This window comes from Stegastes partitus, unplaced genomic scaffold (genome assembly GCF_000690725.1).
Source record: "Stegastes partitus isolate 25-593 unplaced genomic scaffold, Stegastes_partitus-1.0.2 Scaffold107, whole genome shotgun sequence".
In the NCBI taxonomy this organism is placed as follows: Eukaryota; Metazoa; Chordata; class Actinopteri; family Pomacentridae; genus Stegastes; species Stegastes partitus.
In genome coordinates this window covers 371,199-397,631 of record NW_007577838.1, presented here as the reverse complement: position 1 = coordinate 397,631, position 26,433 = coordinate 371,199, and the positions used below count along the sequence as shown (strand labels likewise).

Genomic DNA, 26,433 nt, shown 5'->3' with positions numbered 1-26,433 from the left:
ACTGATCATCAAAATAGTTGACGATTAGTTTAACAGTTGACAACTTATCGATTATTGCCTGGAGCTCATCGCGATAAATATTGAACTGAAGCTTAACTGTAAAAAGTTACATCGTGAATCAAATCGCATTAAATATTTCGTCCAACCCTAAATCCAAGTCATCATTTAAAGGTGGAGTCTACGATTCTAGACAATGATGGTTGATGTTTAACTCGTTAGCACGCGTCTTATTTACCATCCTGTATCAGATTAAAATCACAAACTCCACCTTTCAATTATTTATTATAACATTCGATCGACTCCAGTCTGTGAAACACTAGAAACAGTCGCCTAAGTGTTCTACCGAGTGAGAAATTCATTGTGAGATTAATTGCTAAATCAAAAAAATTCAACTGCTGTGGCCATAATAGGAAATAAATCCTGTAAAAATTAACGTGACATGACACGGCGCTGTAACAAAAAGTGGTTTATTCTCCAAAACCGACAAGCAAGAAATGATGAAAAACACTAGAAAGAGTACTAGTGGACAAATTAACCACAGAAACGGGTTTGTATCCGTACACCAAACAAGTCTGAAGGAAACGGCTAAGATGAACAGTTTTGCCATCGAAAGCACCAAAGAACGTAGTTTTTTTTTCTTTTCTTTTTTTTCTTCTTCTTCTTAAAAATGGCACACTAAAGAAATCAAAACTTCACCTCACTGATACAATGTCATAGCAAGATGGTCGAGCACTCATCGAGCTGTGAAAATGATACTGAAAGCGGAGTGGATACTGAAAATTAACACTGTGCCATTTTACATTTCAGTTGAGCAAACCTGAAGCATATATACATTTAGATTATATCCAGATAAAAGTAGAATCAAATGAGTGATACTACACTAAAAGACAAATGAGACCAATGGTGTCTTGCTTGTCTCGGCCCCCCTTCCCGCCCTCCCTCTGCCAAAACCCCCACTGAAAGTACAATGAAATTCAAAACTACAGTTTCCTTTCCCCTGCCCCTTCGCCCGCTGTTAGTTTTTGTCGTCCTTTTTCTCATCCTCTGACGGATACGAGTGCCAGGTGAGTCTCTCTTCGTAGAAAGAGATGACCACCTGCGGACACTTCACGTTGGCCTCTTTGGCCGGCACCAGGTCGGCTTCATCAGAATTTTTCCTGCACAGACAGACAATAAAAAAAAGCACAAAACAAAGTCAGCTAACTTGGCAATTTTTATTGGCACATTTTAATTCCCAAACAAATGAGGCCATTTTTTTAGACCCTGCTGCCCAGAATTTAAGGCCAATTCATGCTTTCCGTATCTGCGAGGGTATGCGTGATGTAAATTTAGTCATCCACCCACGTGTGCAATGGTCAGGCCAAAAGACCGTCCACTCTACAAGCGCACCGACTGAGCATGTGCCAGGAAAACAAATATTTGGTATGAGACGGTAGGAGGTGGTTCTCCATCATCTACACTTTTATAATTCATCATTAAAAGAGCTGAAATTGAGGTAGTTGTTGCCAGACTTTCCATCGACACAGTTCAACACAGCACAAAGTCCTAATTTCTCCAGAAATCCTGTGCTATGTTTACATTGGAATATTTACACTGTAATCTGTAACCAGATCTTACATCCCTGTGTGTTTCCATCCTATGTACCTACTGTAGCAGTAACAGAGCTGTGTATGCATCTGCTGTCTGTTTATAGGACCGCGGAAGGCATAAATTGGCCATTACTGTGCTATGCAGCGCTGCTATACAAACCATTTCATGAGGAACATGAGCTCTCCTGTGGAATCTGTGGCACCAATAATCCTTTCTGGATCCAGACCTCGAGCAAAGCCCCTTAGCTTCTCTGTCTGAGGATCAAACAACAAGATTCAATTAGGCACAAAAACATACAAACGGGCCGACTTAAAGGCTCCTATAAACCAAACGCTGTAAAAACAGAGAATATTTGGGACATTCTGAAGTCAGTCAACATGAATGCAAAGCAAGTATTTCAACTTTTAAAGACCTGTTTCAGTGAAAATTAGGTTTTTACCTTGTTTACAGTTTTTTTATACATTAGAAGACATAAACTACACAGTAGAGCATTTACACATTAATGCTGCTGTGATGAAAGTCTCAGAAACCAATTCTGTAAACGTGAAGGGTGGAACTCTTCCTAAACACTTTTTAGGGGTTAAATAAAAAATGGCCATAAAGGGGTTTTAATATCTGCGCGTGTAGCTGCATTCAGTTCCAAAAACAACGCAGGTAAACAGTCTGCGCGTCTCGAGCCTGAAACCAAAGGTCAACCTGCAGATTTAATGCTGTAAATTGAAAATAGGTGATAATAGAGTCACAAATTCTTGCCTTGACGCAGGGCAGATTTAAACGTCTGTCATCAGCCGATTATAGCGTGACATCTTTTACAACCCGTGTAATGCCATCAGGACAGAATTCCAGGGACAAACTACTACAAACAGCGGTATGTAAAGTATGATGCAGTCTGTCTTGTCTGTCAGTGGGATCCTATATCCTTTTGGTCGGGATGTTGTGACGTGTCCTACATGCAGCATTGGCTGTAAAACCAGTGGTGCGAGGTAATTAAGTTTACTCTGCCTACTTAAGTACAATTTTGAGGTACTTCTTGACTCTAGCTCATCTATTTGTACATCAACTTTACTACATTTTAGAGTAAATTATTGTTCCTTCTACTCCACTATTTTATCCAAATCTATCTGAAAGCTTCAGCTACTTTTAAGATGAAGACTTCACACAATGTTTAATACAACAAGCTTTTAAAATAGAACACATATTAAACATTATATTTTAAACCGTCCCGGGGTGCAGTCGAGCTTTAGATGTCTTTGTGTTGTTTACATCTCCATCAAATAGTGATTTTTTTCCCACTAAACTTCTGGCTTCATTTCCTTAAAATGATCCAATATGGCAGCAAAAAAATCAAAGGTTTAGAGGAAAACTGAAAACAGATTTGTGGATCAGAACATTCTTCTTTTGTCTCCCATTAATCATGTTTGGAGCCCTCAGATTTATTTTCTGTCTTTGTATATAAAACTGGAAACAAAGCAGTTCAGCTGCAACAGTAACATGCTGCAGACACGCTGATGCTTCACTGTTAATAATCTAATGATGACAGATATAGTGACATATGAGTCAGAGGGACCAAATGGAGACTTTTACTGAAACATTTTACTTCTACATGTTGCTGCTATGTGCCTTTACCTAAGTAGGATTTTTCCTGCAGGACATTACATTGCTAGAGTGGTACTTCTACATAAGTAAAGGATCTGAATACTTTTTCCACCTGTGGATAAAATACTATATTGTTGTGTTGGCCTATTTTCATGCCAATATCATGTAATCTGAACCCACAATAAAGCATCCAACTCAGCGTAGTGTTTTCATATTATTTAATGCATCTTAGTATAATGTTTTTTCTTTAACATATATATATATTCTACACAACAATTCCTCATTATTGACTAATCTGATGATTATTGGATGAATTGTTTTGTCACTAAAACATCAGAAATGTTGAAAAAAGCTGGGAATTTTCCACTGCTCACAGATAAATGACTTGTTTTCTATTTCATTCGATACATAGAAGCATCAAAACTTACATCTTGATAACTCAAACCAGCAAATGTTTAGCAGAGTACAAAATACATTAGTCATTAGATAAGTAATCAATTAATTGACTCGTCTTTTTTTTGGTCTATCTAAATGAATAATATGTTACAATCAAATATTGTCTAATCTGTGATTGCATGATTTAAAAAAAACTTTGTATTAGATATGGCATTGTATTGTTAGTTTATGGTTTTTATTGATTTGCACCGTTCACATGAACCTCCTTGTTGACTCGGACAGCACTCAGAGACTTCAGAGAAACAAGTCTGTGTGGTTTAGTCTTTATAGTGGGCGTGCGACCACACTGCGGATGCTTTTTATTACGCTAACTTGTGCTTATTCGCATCCTCTCTCCTCCCTCTCATGACAAGGAAATCTGCTCTCATGGAGGATCTTCAAATGCAGAGTAAGGAGGAAGAGGAGCAGGGAGAGGAGGCTTCGAGAGGAGCTTAGAGCGAGGAAACAGAGCTGCATCCTATGCAGAAGCCTTTAAATGCTGCACCATTTGTGGGTGTCGGTTTGATTTGACAGGTGATACAGCTGTGCAGCACATCATAAGTAACTGATGTCGCTTCAGACTGACGCTGTGAAACAGAAGATTTCTGCTTGGAAGTTTGCGCTCTTCCGTCCTTGCTCACATCAACAGGATGTGAGGAAGTGACATGAGTGAGGAAAGAGAGGAGACGTGTGAGCATAATACAAAGCATCCAGAAGGTCTCCTGCATGTGGAGGAGGGAGGATATAACTGATTGATGCTGAAGTGAGGCATCTCTGAATTTCCATATGGTTTGGAAACAAGCATCCTGCACCACAACAAGGAGCCGTGATCAGAGCCTGTGATGTGGGCACATTACACAAGTGGTTCTACACGATAATAAGCTAAATAGCTGCTTCCATTAATGAGGTCTGAGGTTTGTCTGAACTACAATAAACACCTGATGCCTGCAACTCTTTAACTAACCAACTCAGCTCGGCTGGTTTGTTTTGCTTTCGCCTCATGAAAAGCTGAAAAACCTCTTTGTAGATCAAATGAGATGTATTTTGTGTCTAACTTTTCATTTGTTCTTCCACAAGCATAACACATTTGTTTCAACTTTTTGCTAGACATATAATTAGATGTGACAAACTACAAATATTACTTCACAGTGGTGTCAAAACAACAAATGGCACTGACTAGTTGTGTCCTTCGTAGATGTGAAACATAAGTACATGTTGCTGGTCAGCGGTTGTCTTTTGTGGTGCATTCAAGTGCAAGTCTACACTGAGGCTGCACGTTGTACCTTAAAACTTAACCCTCTGAACCCCAAACAGTTTTCTGCCGTTTTCCGCTCCTGTCTCATTTCTCTTCGTCGTGGGCTCATTTTTCAGAACAATATAAAGTCCCTTGAATGCTAAATGAGGTACAATGAGCTGATTTTAAATTTAAAAAGTCATAATTTCAAACATATTCCCTGTTGTTTTTCCTGACAGAACCAAACGTCACACATGATACGTTCATGGACCAATGGAAAGTTGAAAATCAGTTTCTGTTTTTATAGTTTCTGTCTAAACCTGATAAACGGTGTAATTTAGGGGATTTGTTGTTTTTTTTAAATGAGGGGTTCAGAGAGTTAATCATGTAGCATAAAAACTGTCACAATTAATGCTACGCCAAAACAGGTTTAAGCTCTCATAGTATGACGTCATCTTGTGAGTATTTTTTTTCCACTTGATTCACTGTGACTATATAACAAACTATGGGACTGACTCTTCAACATTTAACATCAACACGGCCATTTAAAACCAGTACATTATTACTACATGAATGTTTTTAGGCAGCAGTAAACAACACTTATTTCAAGAATTGCGACTTACATCATCTTTTTTCTTCTTTGATTTACTTTCATCTCCTTCTGCTTCTCCAGCTGCCTTCCTCTTTCCATCGTGCGCCGTTTTCTGGGACTGCAGAAATTCTGCAATCAAATCTGGACAATCCAAGTTGTCTTCTGGCTCCCACGTGTTGTCTTCGCTGTAGATTCAGGCGCAAAATACACAATTTAATTAAGAAGTTAGTAACGTGTTAATCCTGTCAGTATCTCATTTTTCTCTTGGTTACCTGATTTAGAAATTGGATATGTAAAGGAGGTGTTTATAGGTTTCTAATAACTCTCCAAAAGCACTCACTCAGAGAAGCCTTTCCACTTGAGAAGGTACTCTACTCTGCCTTTCACCACCCGCCGATTCAGGACCTTTTCCACCACGTATTCTTCCTCTTCCTCCTCCTCCTCTGGCACATCATCTGGCTTCTTGTCCTTCTTCTCAACTGTGGTCATTTTGTTCTCTGTCGGGTCATAAACATGGTATGAGAACACAGTTATTGCTCCTGAAGACGCACAACTTTTCAACGCCTTCAGAGCCTCGAAACTGAAAACTCTCTCTGCCTGCAGGTGTTAAGACTCAGTGGCAGAGTTTGAGACATTGACATTTGTCTGGCGTCGGTCGAGTACAAATGGATCACAAACATGTATAGTTCCACTTTTTCCACATACAGTATTCATTGGTTGACTCTCGGCACACACCTTACCGCACAACGACAAGTGATACAGAGAAATTTATGTTAGAAAAGTAATGATGTATAAAACCTTCTGTAACAGTGGGACCATCGTTAGAGGGTTCTGTAGTCAGGCTCATACTCATCAGGTAGACCTGGGGACCAGCAGGTTCCTGGTCAACATCAAGATTGTTGGTAGCAAGCGGGAGTCAATGTGGTAGAGAGGAGAAAACAGCATTGGAGAATGGGCTTCAGTGAACAGATACATGGGTGGCAATGTGAGGCAATACAGATTATTAACAATCATTATTTGGTTAACTTCGTAAGGCTGCAACTGTTTTCCTTGCGATTATTTACTCAAATAATCTAGTTGTTTGGTCTGTAAAACGTCCGAAAATGCTGAAAAATGTCAATCGCTTTTCCCAAAATCTAAAACTGCAAACATTCAGTTTATTGTCATAGAGAAGGAAAGAAAACATAAAATATTCACATTTAACAAGCTGAAAACAGATCATTTTTCTTAAAAAAAAAAAAAAAAAGCCCAGACCCATTAATCAATTGTCAAAATACTTGATAAATAATCCAACAGTTGACAACTACTGGTTTATTTGTTGCAGCGGTACTTCTCAGTTGTGGATTTCTGCTTTAAAAACACTGTCTAATCAGCATTGCCTAATGTAACCCATGTACCATTAACCTTATAACATGGTATAAACTCACTATTATCTCAGAGGGGGGAGGTGTTTCCAAGTATATGGTGGAGGGTAAAAAATAGTTGTTAAGCAAATGAATTATTGATCACCTTTAATAAGATAACTGCATGTATTTATTAGGGGTTGACCGATTATTGGCCTTGCCGATTATCAAAGCCAATATTCAACGATATCTTTATTTTTTGATTATCTGTATTTTTTACTGGTTCACAATAACATAAATACATTTAAAAATGTGCAACTTTGGCTTTAATGCAGCCACTTTTATCTGTACTATCTCATCAGTGACACATCACAAGTAATAATCTATCAATACTACAGGACAGATGTTCATAAAGTTTTCTTTTTATTAGATGTATGTAAAACATTATCAAAAATAAAGCTTTTCAATTAATTTCGTGACAAAGTTTATGTTACTCTAAATGTTTACACCAAAATCTTGATTTTTCCCCCTGCAAATGTCAGTTCCAAATGTCTGGGCTGCAATTTATTATTATTTTTATTGTCAGGTTATCTGTCGATGATGAGCTGTTTGGTCTGCAAATTGTTAGAAAACTGGCATCACATCAGTGTAACTGAGACAGGGATTGCTTTTGTCAATACCCACAGTGGTAACTAGTGCTTTAACTAATGGTTATTACCATTTTTGGCAAATCTGTCAGTTAATTCCTTGAATAATCATTTTGGTGTCTGGTCTATTAGATGGCATAAATTTATGACAGATGTCAATCAGTGTTTTCTAAAGCCTCAGATGAGAATATCTTGTTTTGTCACAACCCAAAGATATTTTGTATGCTGCCACAGACGGGGAAGAAATAAGATGCAGTCACATTGAAGACGCTAGAATCAGAAGATTTTCACTTTTTTCTCTTTTAATGAATTACCGAAATCATCCATGATTATAACAGCTGATGATTCATTTCATAGTTGACAACTAATCGTTTAATCACCGCAGCTGTATCTGTCCTGAAAAAAACAACAACAAATCGGTCGACCCCTAATGTTCATCATTCTGCTGGTTAATAATAAACCAAAGGCAGCGCAGAGACACATTTATGGCCGCGTCTGCTGCTGGCAGCATCAACAACAGGAGGTTTGCAACACCTGGCGGCGGCAAACACCAGCAGCATGTGCAAACGCAGAGCTCATTGTACAATAAACCAGGCTTTTCTTTAAATTAGCATCGTGCTGGTGCAAAAATACCGCCTTCGTGCTCCACACAGAGATGGCTGTTGCTAACGTTAGCGAGCGAAAAGAAGAAAACACCGCACGACAAAGCCTGGAGAGGACCACAGTTTGCAGCTAGCTGCTGTCTCCACCATATTGCTTTCGCGGTATCAACTAAAGCAACACACAAGAGGGATGTCTGTCGACTATTAAGATTTATGGTCACGCGTATTGTGTCTCCTACCCAGACGTTCAGCGCGGAGCTGGTTTCATCAATGAAAATATGCAATAACGGCTAGCTACCGTGCACAATCAAACGTTACCGAAACAACACGTTTGGAATGAGGAGGGAAAAAAAATTCAACTTACCGATGACTTACAGTTTAAATGTTTATTTAAAACTTCCACCCGAACCGAAATAATAACTCGGCTGCCTCTGTGTCGCAAGTCTACAGTGATAACGTGGCTGTTTGTGTTGATTTGTTGTCAAAACGCAGAGCCGCTAGCTTGACTACAGCGAAATGTGTCGTTTCCGCCCCTTCGTCTGCTACAAGAGAAGAAGAGAAAACGGCCGTTGGAGGCAGCGGCGCAGGCGCAGTTTCACCGACTGAGAACCGTGTGGATTGGCTCAGCAGGTGCCCAGGAGCAGGTGCAGCTGTGTGCGCATGTTTTGTAGATCTGTGAACGCAGCGCGCGCGCAAACCGGGTACCGGCTCGATGGACCGGCCTTCACTGCATGAGAAATACAGGCGATAAAGGCACTTTATGAATCCCAATGGGCACAACAGCAGAGCAGAGAGGGCAGCTACCCCGGGGCCCCAGCTTCAGGGCCCCAACAGTCCAGGATTATCTAACAACAACAACAACAATAATAATAATAATAATAATAATAATAATAATAATAATAATAATAATAATAGTTGTTGTTGTTATGTCCTTGTAAAATATAATAGAGTACCGTGCATTATATACAGCATATTATATACAATATGTTACAGTATTAAAATAATGATCAGTATGGACAGACAGATGTGAATACAATATAAAATCGATCATCAAAATCTACAGGTAGGGAATAATAGTGGTAATAACAGCATTAATAGCATATAGTATACATAATAGAGTGGATAGTAAACCGTATAAGCAGTAATGACAGTATAGATAATACAAACAGTGTGAACAGTATTAATTCAATTCAGTTTTATTTATATAGCACCCATTCTCAACATATGTCATCTTATAGCAGTTCACATAGTGCGGGAAAAGACCTTACACAGAGGGTGAGATATATGCAGTATATATACCAGATGAACAGCATCACAGTACGACCAATTACTAGGATATGAGATGAAGCATATATGGAGTTTAGATGCAGTATGAACAGTGTAAACAGTATCAATGCTATGAGACATATGAAGTACAGCATGAAACGTATACACAGTATGAACAGTGTGAATAGTATTAATGCTCTGAGATACACATACAATGAACAGTGTGAACAATGGATAGGATATGAGATGGATGCGATACATGCAGTTAATACACAGTATAAAGTCCAGGGTGGCTATACAGTTGTGAAAAAAGGTATGTCATGGCAGTTTTGAGTTTACAACGACTCATATAGCTCTAATTTTTGTATGATGGAATCATTGAAACACATGCATTTTTGTCACAACAACAGTCATGCATTTTGGTTCATACAACAACTTGAATAATCAGTTTTGGTGATGTAGAAAGTTGTGTTAATCAGATATTTTTACTGGCATGGCTTGACCATCATGGCCCAAATTTTTACATAATAGTCCTAAAATATATTTATTTAGATTATGCATATGGGAGCACAGCACATCTACAGGCACCTTTATCAGCGGAACAAACTCCATCTGGTAATGTATAAATGGACCTTGTGCTAAGAAGAGTGTGTAAAAAAACTATTTCTCATAGACAGCAAATACTTTGCACCTCTCAGGTGAGATGCAACATGAACGTCTCAGCTGGAAAACTTGGCAGTCAGTGTGGCAAACCTAAACATTTCTGGGATAATATTACAACATCATTGAATATCAGATATTATATAACGCAGGATGCTTGGGTACTGATTCAGCTCTTTGACTTTCAACAATGTCATGGTACAAGGCACTGTAACTGTGGTACAATAATCGTATGTCCTCCTGTAGTTGAAAAAGATTCTTTCTTTCATTTGTTTTTTGTTTTTTTTACCATTAAGCAGCAGTGGTCAGGATGTTCTTGCCCTGGAATTTTTGAGCATTAAACACCTTATTCTTTGCATTTGGAGATTTTTTTAATGCATCAATTTGTACCTTTTATGGTCCCATTAATGGTAGAAACATCTTTATTTATTTAACAGAAGACACAAAATTCCCAGCACTAGGTGACAGTTCCCAATATATTGGAATACAATGCAGTAAGGCTCATGGATATTTGTTCTCCTGTAGATCAACTTTTCTCTTTAAATTTTATCCCTGCTGAGGTCAACACACATAAATGTATACAGGTATTCTTTTGTGTTTTTGGTTTGGCAAACTAACTTCTTTGAATGCGACCGTGGTACATTTTCAAATCCATCATGAATTTATTGATTTTACTTCATCTATAAGCCTCTGGACTTAATTATTACAATAAAGCCTCTGCTTTTTATTTAGTGGAGCAAATGTCAAGTCATTGTTATTTTGCACATTTCAATCAATCAATCCGTCAGACTTTATTTGTATAGCACTTTTTATATAAATGAAATCTAACACAAAGCGCTTTCCAAAACAAAGGGAATAAACAAGGCAATAAAACTTAAAACAACAACCATTCTCCACAAATATTATGTTTTAAATGAACAACTCAATAAAAACATTGACAGAGGAACTGCAGAAACACTGTCATAAATAAATACAATGAGAAACACCAGAGGCTACATAAGTTCAAATTCAGAAAAACAAAAAAAGGCAATAATAATAAGTGAAGTAGTAAAAGATAGATAAAATGGACTCAAATATATAAACAAAAAGAGCAATGAATAAATAAAATCAGTTTTGAAATAAGTAATAATACATAGATTTAAAAAAAAATAAAAGCCAGTCCAACCAGGTAGGGGTTGAGTTTGCTTTTAAAAATATCAACACTCTCTGCTGCCTTCAGTATTTATTATTATTAATGATGTACTTATTAATTATTGTATTATTTCTTTCTTTGTATTTCAGTTATTTTATCTTTCAGTCCTAAACCAGATTTCTTTATTTTTATTTTTTATTTTTTTCAGTTTTCTTATCTACTTTGTAAAGCATCTTTGAGTTTCTTGAAAAACTCTGTATTATTATTATTATTATTATTATTATTACTACTACTATTATTATCATTATTATCAATAATAATAATAATAGTAGTAATAATTTTGGGCACAATTGTTCCTCTTTTAAGTGTTTACGTATAGTATCCCTGCAAGAAGGAGTGCTATCGCAGATCATTCATAACATCTGCTGTAAATCTGTACAACATCAGCATCACTGACATCATAGCATCAGCATCATGTCAAACCATGGTAAAATCTGCACAGCATTTTTTTTGCACTGCTTGCATCTTGCACTTTTACTAATACTGTATTTATGCTTAATACTGTATTTACTCATTTTCTTCTTTTTTTTAATCCTTGTATATATTGTACATATTATTAATGTTATTATTATTGTGCATAGGTTTAGTGCTGCTGTGACAGACGTTTCTGCTGTAACAATGGGAACTTCCTCTGGCGTGGGGAGCAATAAAGGATTATCTTATCTTATCTTAAATTCCCTACTTAATTATGAATTAAATAACCAAAACAAACCCACACCTTTTTTTTGTTGTAATCTGACACCCGTACCTTACGCCCCTCCCCCTTTCGCTACGTCGCTCCGTTACGCAGCGACGTCAGGATATGACGCTGCGGCGGTGCCGCTTGTGACTTGCGAAATGGAGATAGGAGCTGTCCGTGAAAACAAGCCTCTGTGTTTGAGGATTTCGTTCCCCAGAAATTTAGAAATATCGACGGGCAGGAAAACAAGCGACAGCAGCCGGCTGGATACCGCCGCAGCAGCCGACACAGACCTCATGAAAGTAAGTGACGGTCGGCCGGAGTTAGCCTTTAGCTGCTCCCTTTAGCCAGCTTGTTGAGAAGTGTAATGATTCAGGCCAGACAAATAAAACAACGTGGACAAAGTAGTTAGCCATTAGCGACATCTCATCATTTAAGAGTTGTAGCTTCTTTATTTAATTAGAATTTCTGTCATTTTTTTTCTCTGTACAACAACAGAACAGTCGCTCATTTACACCGGTCACAGGGTGGTAGTTAAATTATAGTTGTTTGTGATTGTTGGTGATCTGTTTAAGAGGACATGGCCACTAAAGCAGGACAACAACCACCAGAGCTACTTTATTTAACTTGATTTGGTGGAGAAATGGTGTTAAAGGTACTAGCAACAGTAAATATGAGTGGAAAGAAGGGGTAAAAGTTACTTCTAAGTGTTAATTTCTTTATTTCTTAGCACTATAAAGTGAACATCTGCACACTGAGAGTCTTTTTTTCTCGGTTTCCCTTTAAAATTCATTAACAGACATTTCTTTATTTAGTATTTCAGTATCCACACCTCACTATGGGGACTTTTTTTTTAAAAAAATCCTTTTTGTTATTTGTCTACTCGATGAGGGAAATACATTTTTAACATCAACCACAGAAACCATCGCGTCAATGGGAAATGCCTGTGGCAGCTTCTAGTAGTAGTAAAAAGTAGTTTCTGTTTGTCACATGGTCTTCATTTTGTATTTATTTTTATTTAAACTATTGCAGAGTATTCAAAAGTTCATCGTTATTTGGTTCCAGTTTCTTAGGTGTGAGGATGCTGGTGTTTTCTCTATTTAATAACAATAAATAAAATTAAATATCTTTTTTTTTTGATGATGGTGCTCAGACGAAAAGTACTTTGTAGACTGACATGTTGTAATTAAGAAAAAATGGAGAAGTCACGCAATAACTGAAGTAATTCTTAGTTAGTTTTAGCACAAATTGCCCCCAGTTTTTACTGATGTTCCAGTCCAGGCTTATGATGCATAAGTTAGACAAACATTCGTTTAAAGGAATCTAAATCTACTGTAAGTGGTGATAATCTGCTTATGGAGAATTTTTAAGCGGTAAACAAGCTGAACACCACACTGTAAGTCCAGAGGAGGTGATGGGTGGTGACTATTTAGAGAAAACATGTCCCAATGGCGAACAGAAATAGCAGCAAAAGTGACTAAGTTCATTCGAGCTGACCAGTTTCTCTTTTTGAGGATGATTCATCAGCTCATGACAACACTATAGAAAACGTACCCAACATGCGACACCTCCTGAGCCGGTTCACTGAAACGTTAACTTTCTGATTCCTCTTCCCTTTGCAGTGCAGCACTCGATAGGATGATCAGGAACCAAGAAGAAGATGTGAGTAACGTCCCACTCTCATTAAACATTAAATCACAATATTCAACCACAAGATTCTGCTTCTTGTTTCCTTTAGTAAAATACCTGCAGGGTTCATCATGAACCCTTTAAGCAAACTTCCACTCGTATGCCAATGAACAATACCCTCCATTGATGTGTTAAAAAGCATTTGAGGAACTTTGTTTTTTGCAGAAGAAGCATGTGTCGTGCCTGCACAGTAATCTAGATCTCAATCTGTCGGTTCAGCCGCAATACAGCAAAAAGCTGACATGCAACCATCACATGTGGTGTTCTTTTATGTCTTGTGAAATGCTGTCTTTGTTTCTGTCCTCCAGGAGTTTGTTGCGGTGCGGGTCCAAGATCCCCGCGTTCAGAACGAAGGCTCCTGGAATTCATACGTAGATTTTAAGATATTCTTACATGTGAGTATTAACGCATCGGTCACTTCCAGTTTGTGGTCCTGAGGAGGTCATCTATGAGCAGAAAATCAACAGGCAGTCAGTTTAATAATCGTTTTTCCTCATTTATAGAGAATATTTTAAAGTTTTGGACAATGGAAAGACATTTGAAGACAACACCTTGGGCTCTGGGAGACTAAATGGGCATTTTCCCACATTCACTGAATTATTTCTCAAAAAAAAAGATGTGAAAATGAGTAAAATCATATGATAGACTTGTTGAAATCCCGAAATGCACTCTAAACGGCCTGCAAAAGTGTTTTACATATAAACTTCCTCAACGAGACACTCCTTTCCCCCCACCAATGTACAGACCTACAGTTTTCAGTTTTAAACAAAGCTTGCAGCTTCGCTTCCTACTTGCCAAGCTAGCACAGAGCAGATGGATTCCTTACATATTGTCCAGGCAGGAGCTGACGTTGTTGTCGAGGCGGTGGCCGGTGTTGAGGAATGCTGTGTCAGCACTGAGGCTCCATGCCCAGACGGATGTGTTGAGTGGGTGGTGACTCATGAAATTGACTAAAACCATGTGACTCCACATGATCTCACATCGGTTTGTTTGCTTGCAGCTGATTGCAAAGGTGAGACGTGAAACCCCCAGTGGTGTTTGATCGGCCGTTTGGTTGTTATTTCAGCTCTATAAACACCCTCTAACAAAGCATTTATCACTGCTTTCATTGTTTCCCTGTGCACACATAGTGTAACCCTGCCCTGCCTTTAGCCATTTCAACCTACACTGAAGCAGATTTTAACAAACAACATGTAAAGCTGCAACTAACGGTAGTTTTTTATTACTGATTAGTTTGCAGATTATTATTTGTTTTGCCCTAAGTTACATTTTCAGATGTCAACAATCAAAATCTATTCTACTGTCACATATGATGAAAAAAAAAAACACCTGATGCTAATATTTAAGCTGGAATGTGCAGGAAATCTTTACTGCTAATATAACTTTTATTGATCAACTACTAGATTGAAGTTGCAGCTCTAATAATATGTCTGATCAAGCATGTGCAGGGAGGCACAGTAAAGAAATTGTGCTTCTGTGGACTTTTCCCCTCTAATGGAATTTGTTCATCTGCATTAAAGACGTGACTTCTGCAGCACATCTCCATCTTTAATTGATTACGGCCTTTCAGAGGGGAGCTTGTTATGCAAACATTACTGGACTGTGTCACACGTTACCGGAACGAATCTGACATGTGATAAAGCTTCAGCTCTGCCATAAGCTCAGCAACGGTTTGAACAGCTGGAACACGAGTCATTCCAGTCGCAGCAGGGGTCCCAGAATGAATGAAGTTGGTTCATTGTACTGAGCTGTCAAATTAAAGGATGAGGACGCTGTTGTTTTATACTTTGCTAACCTCCCTGCTGTTTGTGATTTTAAGCCTCAAGCACAAAAATGTACATCCTGAAAAACACATCAGTTTATTTCGTTGTACGTTTCTCCCAAGCAGCCAGACGCTGGGAGTAAATAATGCATTTGTTTGGAACAGTTTTCTGCAGCATGATGAATTACATTTGGTGCACTTGTGAGCATTTGTGGCTCCCAGAAATAAAATAAATCAGGCTTTGATATACCGACAGTACATTTTAGTCAGATCAGTTGATTAGATTTATTGATCACTTTGAGGAAAAACACATAAAATATCACCTGCCTTTGGTTTTAATGTGATTTTACAAAGCCTCAGACTGTTGCTCTGTTTGTTTCAAGAAAGTAATGCTTTTTTTTTTTTTCCTTCTTCCTCAGACCAACAGTAAAGCCTTCACAGCCAAGACTTCCTGTGTGCGACGGCGCTACAGCGAGTTCGTCTGGCTCAGAAAGAAGCTGCAGAAGAATGCAGGTTTGGTGTAAGTCGACCGTTTCAGTGTTTGCTCTTTGCTGAGGCGATAGTAGTGAGAATTCCTGTGCTGGTTCATCCCAGACCAACAGTGTGGGCCAGAGGCAGTTTTGCATAGCAGCACGTCTGAGGGCCAGACTTCACCTCTCAGCTGAGTAGAGATGAAAAAAACACTCCAGCATGAAGCAGTCTGCTGCTTTAATGCTACAACTGATGAATACTTTTATATTAAGCAAGGATCAAATTATTATTCATAAAAATAACACCAATGAAATGTATGTATATAACACTTTCAGGACAGCAAGGATACATGAATAGAATCAATATATAAACCAGTGAAGCAAGACTAAAATATAAAAAGTGCGTCATATAATATAGACAAAATAAGGAAATTGAGATTTTTACTCCCCACAATTAAATGACAATAGACATTTAACTTGCTCATAGAAAACAGCCCATGTAGGTAAAATCACTCGGTTGGATTGGGACGCTTTATTGCCCTCTTTTCAGAGTCATTCTTTAATGCACTACAGTAACTCAGTGGTGGAGACTAGAGGCTTCTCTGTGCACACAAGTCTTTGCTTCTGGTTCTTCAACTATTTTATGAACATGCTTCTCTGGAAAGTGGTCATCAACAAAGAAAGAAAGTGACTGACTGTCACATAAAACATGCAAAAAAAGTTTAAAGAAACTTCCAGTCTGAAAGGATCTATTAAAACATTACTGACAGAACATTATGGCTCCATATACATACAACTGCCAGTATACAGGAATGAGTGAAAGATGGTACATTAATTTATTATAGATGTTAAAAAAGAGAGAATCAGTAATACTTTCTGGTTCCTCTGTGGTGAACTTACATGTTTAAACTTCCATCATGTGAGGCGTTTAGGGAACATCAGGGAATTGTAGTGTGTGTCTTAAACAGATATTCATCAAGTGAGATGATTTAGGTAGAATTTAAGAAACTGCATTGATTTGAGGTGATGAAGAACCTTATTTTAAGCCTATTGTGATGCAAAGATTTGTACATTAGCAGGAACAACATGCTCCGTTTATTTAACTACAAAAGCACACTAAAAATATTCTGTCCCCAAAATCAATGAGTCATCTTGATAAATAATTGTGATCTCAGTGGTGATCAAAATAATTGCCATTACCATTTTGCCCCAGATCTTGCAGCCTTAATACAAAAGAGGATGTCAGACATAACAATGATAACTTGTCTATTATTTGACTGTTATACATCAACATGCACATTTGTAAACAAAACAGAAAAGTACACATGTATTTTTAGATTCAAATCTTAAGACATGTTAAAAGACAGAAGAAGGTAAAGGATGAGAGAAGGGGATCAGTCGGCAGCGAGTGCTAAATGACGACATCACATAAAAGCACATCCATGAAAGTCCGTTTTTAAATAGATTAAACATTGTGTGTACAGAATCTGCGAGCCTCACGTCCTCTGTCAGGCTGACTGAGAAGGCCTGTCCCTCTTTGTTATTGATCTGGGGCTGGGAACAGTAAGTGAGGACCTGCCAGACGATTCTGAGGCTGTCTGGAAATGTATAAAGAGGTCAGCCCGTGAATAGTGATTAGTAACATTTTTACAATCAATTCTTAAAACGGCGTGGCGGGATGCCAGAACCGCAGCTGCATTTTTGGAATAGTTCTATACAAACTATTATCACTAACTCTGCAGTTCCACTTAGCTCAATGATGTATTTTAACATCTTTCTGCTCATTTTGGTTTTATAGCCGGCAGCTTTATTGTTTAAAATCACTCTAATCTGAAAAACTAAACTGTACGCCACCTGCTCAGCACCAGACAGACACAGTTAGAGACTAGCTGGAGAACACAGTGAAGCATTTAGCAGCTAAAGAGGCACGGATTTACCAAAACAAAGCTAAAGTGAGACTGTATGCTGGGTTCAGATCCATCAGGTGTCCAGAAACATGACACTAAATAGATGGTAATGTTGCTCCAAGTCTGCTGGACGAGTAAATAAATAACTATCAGCTTTATAAGGTGATTATACGTCAGTGTTGTGTTCATCACTTCATAAAATGCATCCTAGTAATTGTATCGTATAGATTTAACCAAATAGTCTACAAACAGAGAGCATAAAGCCTTTTGCTCGTTTTTCATCCTTGTAGACCCGTTCCAGACCTTCCAGGAAAATCCCTCTTCTCCTTCAGCAACGAGGACTTCCTGGAGAGGAGGAGGAAAGGACTTCAGGTCTTCTTGGACAAGTCAGTTCTTGCTCTTCCAAACAAAACATCAGATTTGCTGTAGAGCTGAAACTTTATCATCTAAGCTACCTTTTTTTAAAAAAATGTATTTCGTGCCTTTGTCGTGGCAGGGTGGTGCACACGACAGTATGCCTCTCGGACAGCCAGCTCCACCTCTTCCTGCAGACCCAGCTGCCGGTCGGCCACATCCAGGACTGCGTTCAGGGCCACACTCCCTACACTGTGATGGATGCTATCCTCACCTACGCCTCGTCCAATCGGGGGCTGGCTCAGGCGCAGGAGGAGGATTCCATCAAGGAGCCGAGTTTGACCGTTTCCTATGAGTCCATGGAAAGGTAGGAGGGAGAGATCTAAACTACTGATGTAGAGCTAATGATGTAGAAGTAATTCTTTGCTTCACCCATCCTCGGGGTTAGACGAGAAATTGATAACAAATATGAAGCTACAGTGAGCAGCTGGTTTGCGAACTGTCCACCTCCTCTACCAATAAACAGCACCGCCCATAATCTTTGGTAAACCTACAACTATTTTTTTGCACTTTTGTTTTGTAAGATTTAAATAGACGAGATATGACGTGAATTATTCAGCTGCAGAGGTGTTTTGTTGTAGATTTTACTGATAGTTGTTTCTCCCCGTTTGCAGTCTTTGAGCTATGCTGAGCTATCCAGATGCTACAGCGTCATATCTAATGCACAGATCTTATCAGTTTTCTCATTCAACAAGCAACACAGTCATGAAGCATTTTTCCCCACAATGTAAAGCTTTTACCTAAAACCTACACGTTTATTTCCCCTTTCATGACTTTAAGGTTGTTATAATTACAGCTGAACAATTTGGGGGAAACATGTAATTGCAGTTTTTCTGAGAGATAATGTGGTTTGAGTTTTTTTAGAAACAGTGCTAACACTGTCATAGAGTTAGAACATGTGATGGAGCATTATCACATGAGCTGCCATCAAAAAGACAATGTGGATTTGTTCAACCACTGACACGACAGTTCAAACTCTGGGTCAAATGTTTTGCGTGACAAAACCCAACCCAAAGTGCAGCCTTTGCACTTTTCTGATTGTATTGTTTCAAATGTAGATTTATAACATCTTAATCCTCTCATCTTGCTCCCACTCTTCATTGAATTTATATCGTGTTTAAACTGAGAGAAACTGAACAAGGGTTGGATGCACAGCAGAAGTTTGTAATAACCAACACATCAGTGAGACAGCTTTTTTTTAAAAACCAGAGTTAAAGTAAATGTTTTCTCTTCACAGCCCAGCCCCTCATCAGCCTTCCCTACAAACTAATGAGACCTTCAGCCCTCAGCTGTTGTCATGTGGAGATGCCGACCCCCTAGACGGTTTAACGGAGCTCCGTGATCAGGATTCAGCTGAAGTTCTGCACAAGGAGCACTCCTCAATAAGGATCTCTCAGAAAAGCAACCATCTAGAGGCCGTCGTCGAACACTGTCCACCATCAGAGGCAACGTTTTATCTCGGGGAGAGTCGGGAGGACACGGAGAGTCCCAGCTCTGGAGAACAGATCCACCAGAGGAGCTGCCAGATCCAGACGCCGGTGGTGGTGCACTCGCCCATTGGGGCCGGCTTTGACTGCGGGGTGGAGGAGGAGGAGGAGGAGCGTGTCATGACTGTTGCTTGTCCCGACGCCCAAGAAAATAGAGAAACAGTCAATTGTGAACCTGAAAAATGTGTGAATTCTGTAGTGGTTTTAGATTTTAAGGACAATAACTCCGAGGAGCGAGTTGTAGAAAGCAGCGTCCAGGAGGAGGAAGTTCTGGTCTGCTCTGAGACACAGGTTTTAGGAAATCACGTCATCTCTGAGGTTAACGACGGACAAATAGTGCCAGACAACAAAACAAGTGAAGAATCAGGCGAGGTGATGCCACTTCAGTCAGAAATCCATGACGGTGCCCACAATGTGAATGAAGTACCAGAGGTGGGATGGGGTGGCGATGAAGATAAGCAGAAGCTGGATTTGGTCGGGACCAAAGACGAGAGCGACGATGACAGCCACTCACTGCCATCTTCCAATGAGAGCATTGTTAAGGTCAGCGATGAGGAAAGCGTTCACGACGACACTGAATACTCGATCCAGGCTGCAAATGGCTTCATGGAGACGTCTCCTGAGGATGTGTCTTGCTGGTCGGCGGTGGAGGCCTCCAGCAAGAACATTTTAGACCTCCAGATGAATGGATGTCCTGTGGAGAACGTGGACATTCCTGCACAGGAGGAAGAGCAGCTGCAGTACGTGACCAACATCAGCGGCCTGAGTAAATCTCTGGACTGTAACTCGACTGTCACTGATGGAGAGTTGACTGAAAACAGTGATATCAGCATCTTGGAAACCAGCTGTGTGCCTGGATTACCGGATAGTAAATTCACAGAGCAGGAAGCCCTGTCCTCGCTGTCTTTGGACGCCTCAGAGGAGACTCAGGAGGTGGAGGTGTGTTAGTTAAACAGCTTGAACACCACCTAACGCCCTCAGAAGGGCTGCTGCACCCTCACCGAAACAACAATGAGTCGTGAGAATTGTCCTCTGCCAAAGACACATTCAGTCACATGCATACAGACAAACTGGAGGTTGTGTTGCGTTGTAAAAACTCTCCACATTATGTACACAATGTGTTTGAACCGGTCTGTTAGTGTCAACCAAGGTCAGAGGCAAACTACATTTTAAAAGCACCGGATTTAAATTGAAACCTCACACTGTCAGTCATGTTGTAGGAATAACATTTTAAATATAAATCTAATTTTAAAAGTACTATTTTAATTTACACTCAGGTACATGATAACACATAAATATCAGCACTGTTTTCCCTCCTCTGGCCGACTCCTCAGCTCTGAGTTGCTTTTTGTGAACAGCAGAGGGTGCTCACGTTCACAGAAGGACTTCATTGAAGGTTCCTTTAGCTGAAATTCTAGTTCTAGAAGTAAAACAAATATGTTTGGCTCAGTTTATTTTGTAGGATTTTTCAAAAACCAAACACTAGAGAGATAAACTATGACGGGAATATGCGCTTGAATTAAAGGATAAGTTCACTGTTTTTTTTTCCAGTCTATATTTAACACACAGACCTTCATGTACTTCGATGTTCATACTGATCATTAGAGTTACAACAATTAATCGATAAGCTGTCTGCTACTAAATTAACCTCATACTATTCTCATATTTAATTAACTGGTTTAAGTCATTTTTAAGAAAAAAAAATCTAAATTCTGTGATTCCAGCTTCCTAAAATTGAATATTCTCTGGTAAGGATTTAATACTAAAAAGACTTAAACTAAATTTTTCCACTTAATCTTTCGAGCTGGGACAAACTTAATTTAGGAACGCATTTCTAATTGACCAGTACAGACAGAATGAACTATTAAAGCAACCAAAAACTGTTTGACTGTACATTTGGGTGCATTTGTTTTAAGACAGACTTGTAAAAATGAACCTATCTTTAAAACCACTGGAGACTGCACACAGCTATTCCCGTTTTCACATCTTCGCTTACGTGTATCACTATTGTTTTAGTCCAAACTGCGTGTGAATGTTAATATAAGTTTAAAGAACAGCTGATGTAGATTTGCTGCTTAATAATCCTGTTACTAAAGACAGTTGTTCGTGCCCATTTGCGATGCAGCACATAATGAAGTGCAGGTGGAGGTCACTGCAGGATGGATAGCTTCGACTAGAAATGAGAAATATCATAGATGGACATTAAACCTGTATCGGAACATGTCTGGATTGAAGCCAAGCGGGTGTAGAGCTGACCTCTTTGCATCACAGCACTGTCAGCGTGCTTATTATTAACAAATCAGAGGGAAACGAAACAATAGCGGTGTGGCTTGAAGCAATTAATTCACTTGGGGAACCCTGTGCAATAGACATTTTAGCGTTGTGATCTTGATGTGCACTCTTGTAATACGTGCGGTTGTTTTACTGGATTTCTTTTATTCATCTGAACTCCCTGAAGCAAAAAAAAAAAGGGATGAATCACACAATGCTGCCTCTTTTCTAACTAACTCCAGTTAATTAAGATGAGCATTATTTGTTCTGAAGAAGTTTACTTTTTCCCAGATCTGTGAGCCTTACTTAACTCCAACTGGTACAACGTGTGTGTAAGATGGCTGCAGTCGTTGTTTTCACACTACTGCTGTTTGTGCTTCTAATTAATTTCGCTGCATTCAAAAGGGACCCAGAGTTTATTGTGGTATTTAACATAGAAATGACATTTTTGTTCTTCGTGGCGTAGCTTCCAGGTGAGCCGATGGTGTCACGTCTACTGCAGCGGGTGGATTGTAATGTACTGGGTTTTGTTTTCTTTCTACACTGTACATGACTGCAGGTATTTCTGTTGTTTCTTTTAAAAAGTTTTCTTTTTTTAAAGGAATGTTGAAAAGCAAAGCCCCCTTTCAAATGAGACCTCTTTTTTTTTTTTTAGAACATGGATCTACAAGGGTAATGCAGACATCCTGAGTGATGCATCCATGTAAATATGCAAAGTATAACCTTATTTTATTTCAAATAAATAGTTTTTCTTCCTTACTGTGTGACATGTTACTGTCTTTTTGTTGAACGCTAAGATTTTGGAGCAATTCTGCCACCTAGTGACACAAAATGAACAATGAGTTTAATAATTAAAAACACCTAATTAGAACTGGAACAAAAACACACACAAGTAGGTACTGTTTTGTTTTTTATAATGTCTTTTAAAAATGTGAGATAATGTGTTTTTAAAGTAATAGTTTAAAATATTGTATATATTGTACATTAGTTACTTTTAAAAGCAAGTACTGGAAAGAACTTCTGCTTTAAGAGGAAATAATTTATAAGTCACTAAAAATCTGCATGTTTCTAATTTTAGCCAGAGAATTAATAAAGTATCAGCCCACAATTACAAATCATTTTCAACTAAGGGTGCAGCTAATGGTTATTTTCATTATTGATGCATCTATCAGATTTTTTGTGAATAATACATTAACTGTTTAGTCTAGAAAATGTCAGAAAATGCTCATTAAAAGTTTCTCCAGCACAAAAAAATGTGACATAAAACACAGAGAATGGGGGGAAAAAAAACTCACAAATGAGAAGGGTAAAATATAATAATGATTTATCAATTATCAAAATTCTGACATAATTCATTGGCTAATTATTTCAGCTCTAGTTTGCTCATCAATATAGCAGGCTTTTATAAATGTGTTATAGTGTACAGGAATAACATTTACATGATACAAATTTACCGCCTTATAAAAGGTAATCATTTTCAAATTACAAAAGATTATCTGACAGATCCGTCTGTGAAATTCATGGCTGGATGTGTCAGCAGCGGCAGTGCTGTGGAAGAAAATAAAAAGCACTATCAGAGAAACGCGCATTAATAATTCAGCGTTCGTTGTGAGCCGTGCCTATCAGTACAGTATTAGGGAATCATTTCCTTAAATAGGACAACTGACGCCGTAATCATGCTTTTGTTGCATTTATATATTCTGAGCCATTGGCCATTGCGTCGCTCAGATTGCATCTATGCAGTACTTCTTCCGGCCAGCAGATGCCATAAATGGCAGGTCAACAACTGAACATACCTCAGTGGCAATCTGGATGAGCACCAGGGGGACCGTTTCTGTGTATTAGGCCACAGTAATGGTCCATAATGCTGATGATAAGAGAGTGCCTTGGTACCTGTCGCAGCTCAGAGGATGTAGGCAGGGTGCAGGAAGTCCTTGGGGACGATACCGACGGTGCCGTTCAGCTCGCCGACCCACCAGCCGTGAATGTTGTACTCCTGGACCCAAAATGAACAAATAAAGAACAGTAAGTCTCCGAGGGGTCCGGGAACAAGCAAACCAACCAGGGATCAAGCACCAATCTCACATTTTTATTTGATTTGAGAGCACCGTTTATCCCGTATTATTAACACAAGAACAACCATTCGAATGATTTGAGCTGCAATTGTATGTGGCCCCAGTCCTTTTTTATTGGACACTAAAATACTGAAACTATCAGGTGCACCGCACAGACTCAACTCCAGCAAAGGAGAAGCCCAGATCCGGTCCACGAGCAGCCATGTGCAATATTCTAATAGACATTGTAGAGCATTAGCCTCGAGGGCTTTCATTCAAAAATGAGCCAAACAGTAAACAAGGCTATCGAGACAGTGAGCGTCTAAAATAAAACAGCTTTTTTTAACTGCTCAAAAGCCATAACCACAGCTGGCCTGTTTCCCCAGACTAATTATAGCGAGATTTCATGTCTGTGCTGTGATTTAAAAAAACAAAACACAGGATCAGACTTTCCCATGTGTTTGTATGCAGGAACACTGGGTAATATTAATAATATTAAATCCTCTCGACCCAGAAAAAGGCCTCAAAAAAGTGAACAATCTTGTGCTGACACAATTTTCTGCACAAACTCAATACCTTTAGGGGTTTTTTGACAGACTGCAAAAACATAATAAGCATTTGGGGAAATAATTATATATTTTTTACAACTTTTGATGAAGCATTTATTTTTTTAGGACATTTTTTGCACTGAAAAATAGCTGCTGAAAAAAAAATATTACAAGGCATCAAGTTTTAATTGATTTAATTAGTAATAAAAATAAAATTAAGGATGTTTATTGGTATTAAAAGAACCATCTGACTCATGTTTACGCAGATAAGAAATTGCATATTTCATATAGTTCTGACTTTGATCTGAGAATATAATTTAGACAACACTAACTTTTGTTTCTTGAGGCTAAAATCTGGCCTTAAAAATGAAGGTTGCACATTTAAATAGGGGCCTAATGTAAGGTTTCAATACTGTTGGTTCAACCAGTTCTAATTGCTATTTTTGTTGTACTTTGTGGAAGTATCACATTTAATCTAAGAATAAACAATATACTAAAGAAAAAAATCATATTCTGATTATTTTGACAGATATTGCAAGATGACTTTAGTGAGAGTTGTCTTTTTTTTTTTCCCTTTTTCTTTCCAGGAAATAAATATAACAAGTACAATGGGATTTTTGCTGCGCTCGGTATCAAACAATCATGTTCCTTTATGTCTACAGAATATGATTTGTAGGCTATTGTAGCATCGCAATGCTTCATTTATTATAGTTTGCTTCGACACGATTCACCTTTTCTAAAAAACTGCAGCTCCTACAGTTTTCTTCACTTGCTGATACGGTTTTGATTAAAAGTTGAGCCCAAATTTCAAAAGTCAAATTCATGTCAAATTGAATGTATATGTTATTAAAACACAATTAATTGGTTACTCAGTTTGACAATTTAAAGTGGAAATATTCTACTGTTATGGCCCATTTTTCCAGATCTAAAAACTTTTTTTTTTTTCTTTTTTAAACCATTCTATCTCTCACATACGACTGAAACAATAAAACCCTTAATTTGCTCTGCTTCAAGCGTTTAAAGAACCTGAGTTACGTCAACCACCACCTGATCATCTGATCCCAGCAGCCGGGCTCTAACTACATCTGTACTGGATCAATATTTGGCCAAAGACCAGAGGGACATTAGAGCCCAGCAGAGGAGGCACCAGCCAGCCGTCATTTTCCCGCCCTGATGGAGCAGAGAGCCACGGACGCTCATCTCTCCTGAAAATGGCTGAACAGTTCATCTCGGCGCTGAGAGATGAAGATTCGTGTGTCACATTCGTGCAAGCAGACACGTGTAAAAATTTGGTTCTCTGAGTTCAAGTTGTAAAAACACACAGTGACATGATGAAATGTCAGAGGTTTAGCCGATCATCCCGACCTGACACCTCTCTGCAGCCAGAGGAATGAGGCCTGCGGCTAATGAGCGGTGTTTGGACAGCAAGGATGAATGAATCGCTTCGGCGGTGATAAACCACAAGACTCAAGTGTTCCTACAGCACAAACAGGTACCCACAATAAGCAGATTGTCCACCCAGGCCTCATCGTTCTCCCCTACCAACCCCACTGACAGCCCTGCCCGGGATGTTGCAGTATGCTTGGCTCTCTGACAAACTGACAATTCGCTGTGTGTCTGAGCTCATAACGAAGGGGAAAGTTAAGTCCGAAATGGTCTTTTTATGCTCCCCATAAGACTGTGGAAGGGAAAAGCCCGGTTGCGGAAAGCTGGCTCTGGTTCCCATTCGAGAGAACATGAACGGAGGAGGAGGAGAGGGGAGACAGACGGACGGGGGGGGAGGCATCGGAGAGAGGGAGCGAAACAGTTTTTCTCTCCCTTGGGGGCGTCGCAGCACTATTCCACCAACCGTAGTGACAGAGAGTTTTATTTATCTCCGTGGCCCATCTGTGCAGTCGGTCTCAAATTCTCCCTGAGAAAGGTCTTTTGGATTATCAGCGCCGCCATTTTAATACAACTGCTACATCACAGAGTGGGTGCCAATGGCGGTGGAAG

The 26,433-nt window shown here is 39.0% G+C and overlaps 3 protein-coding genes across 5 annotated transcripts in view; 1 reads left to right on the top strand and 2 right to left on the bottom strand.

The window, feature by feature from the left end:
* Nucleotides 1–451: 451 nt before the first annotated feature.
* On the bottom strand, nt 452–8,594 carry cbx1b (chromobox homolog 1b (HP1 beta homolog Drosophila)). Of its 2 annotated transcripts, none has more exons than XM_008277774.1 (6): nt 8,404–8,594; nt 6,246–6,327; nt 5,788–5,944; nt 5,479–5,632; nt 1,750–1,844; nt 452–1,157 (listed from the first exon to the last, which is right to left on the bottom strand). In XM_008277774.1, the coding sequence occupies exons 2-6, from the start codon at nt 6,298–6,300 to the stop codon at nt 1,016–1,018; spliced, it is 603 nt and encodes a 200-aa protein (XP_008275996.1). In that variant the 5' UTR covers nt 6,301–6,327; nt 8,404–8,594; the 3' UTR covers nt 452–1,015. The 2 variants fall into 2 exon arrangements, with proteins under 2 accessions (XP_008275996.1, XP_008275997.1); XM_008277775.1 differs by having other exon boundaries at nt 8,415–8,594.
* On the top strand, nt 4,240–22,600 carry snx11 (sorting nexin 11). Of its 2 annotated transcripts, XM_008277778.1 has the most exons (8): nt 4,240–4,250; nt 11,957–12,138; nt 13,459–13,498; nt 13,834–13,920; nt 15,707–15,807; nt 17,955–18,050; nt 18,161–18,385; nt 19,316–22,600. In XM_008277778.1, the coding sequence occupies exons 3-8, from the start codon at nt 13,475–13,477 to the stop codon at nt 20,511–20,513; spliced, it is 1,731 nt and encodes a 576-aa protein (XP_008276000.1). In that variant the 5' UTR covers nt 4,240–4,250; nt 11,957–12,138; nt 13,459–13,474; the 3' UTR covers nt 20,514–22,600. The 2 variants fall into 2 exon arrangements, with proteins under 2 accessions (XP_008276000.1, XP_008275998.1); XM_008277776.1 differs by lacking the exon at nt 4,240–4,250 and having other exon boundaries at nt 11,885–12,138.
* Nucleotides 22,601–23,143: 543 nt separating this feature from the next.
* The window catches only part of skap1 (src kinase associated phosphoprotein 1), a 29,480-nt gene continuing 26,190 nt past the window's right edge, over nt 23,144–26,433 (bottom strand). The window contains exons 12-13 of the mRNA XM_008277779.1: nt 23,730–23,832; nt 23,144–23,384 (exon numbers count right to left, since the gene is read on the bottom strand). Of these exons, the coding sequence (XP_008276001.1) occupies nt 23,740–23,832 (93 nt within the window). The 3' untranslated portion in view covers nt 23,144–23,384; nt 23,730–23,739. The remainder of the gene's footprint in view (nt 23,385–23,729; nt 23,833–26,433) is intronic.

Coding starts and splice junctions, on each gene's coding strand:
- cbx1b (XM_008277774.1), bottom strand. CDS start 6,300: ATGAGTATGAGCCTGACTACAGAACCCTCTAACGATGGTCCCACTGTT. Junction 1,845..5,478: donor CAAAGAAGAAAAAAGATGAT/GTAAGTCGCAAT, acceptor TTTGATCCTCAG/ACAGAGAAGCTAAGGGGCTT. Junction 1,158..1,749: donor CTCATGTTCCTCATGAAATG/GTTTGTATAGCA, acceptor CTGTCTGTGCAG/GAAAAATTCTGATGAAGCCG.
- snx11 (XM_008277778.1), top strand. CDS start 13,475: ATGATCAGGAACCAAGAAGAAGAT. Junction 15,808..17,954: donor CAGAAGAATGCAGGTTTGGT/GTAAGTCGACCG, acceptor TCATCCTTGTAG/ACCCGTTCCAGACCTTCCAG. Junction 18,386..19,315: donor TCCTATGAGTCCATGGAAAG/GTAGGAGGGAGA, acceptor TTCTCTTCACAG/CCCAGCCCCTCATCAGCCTT.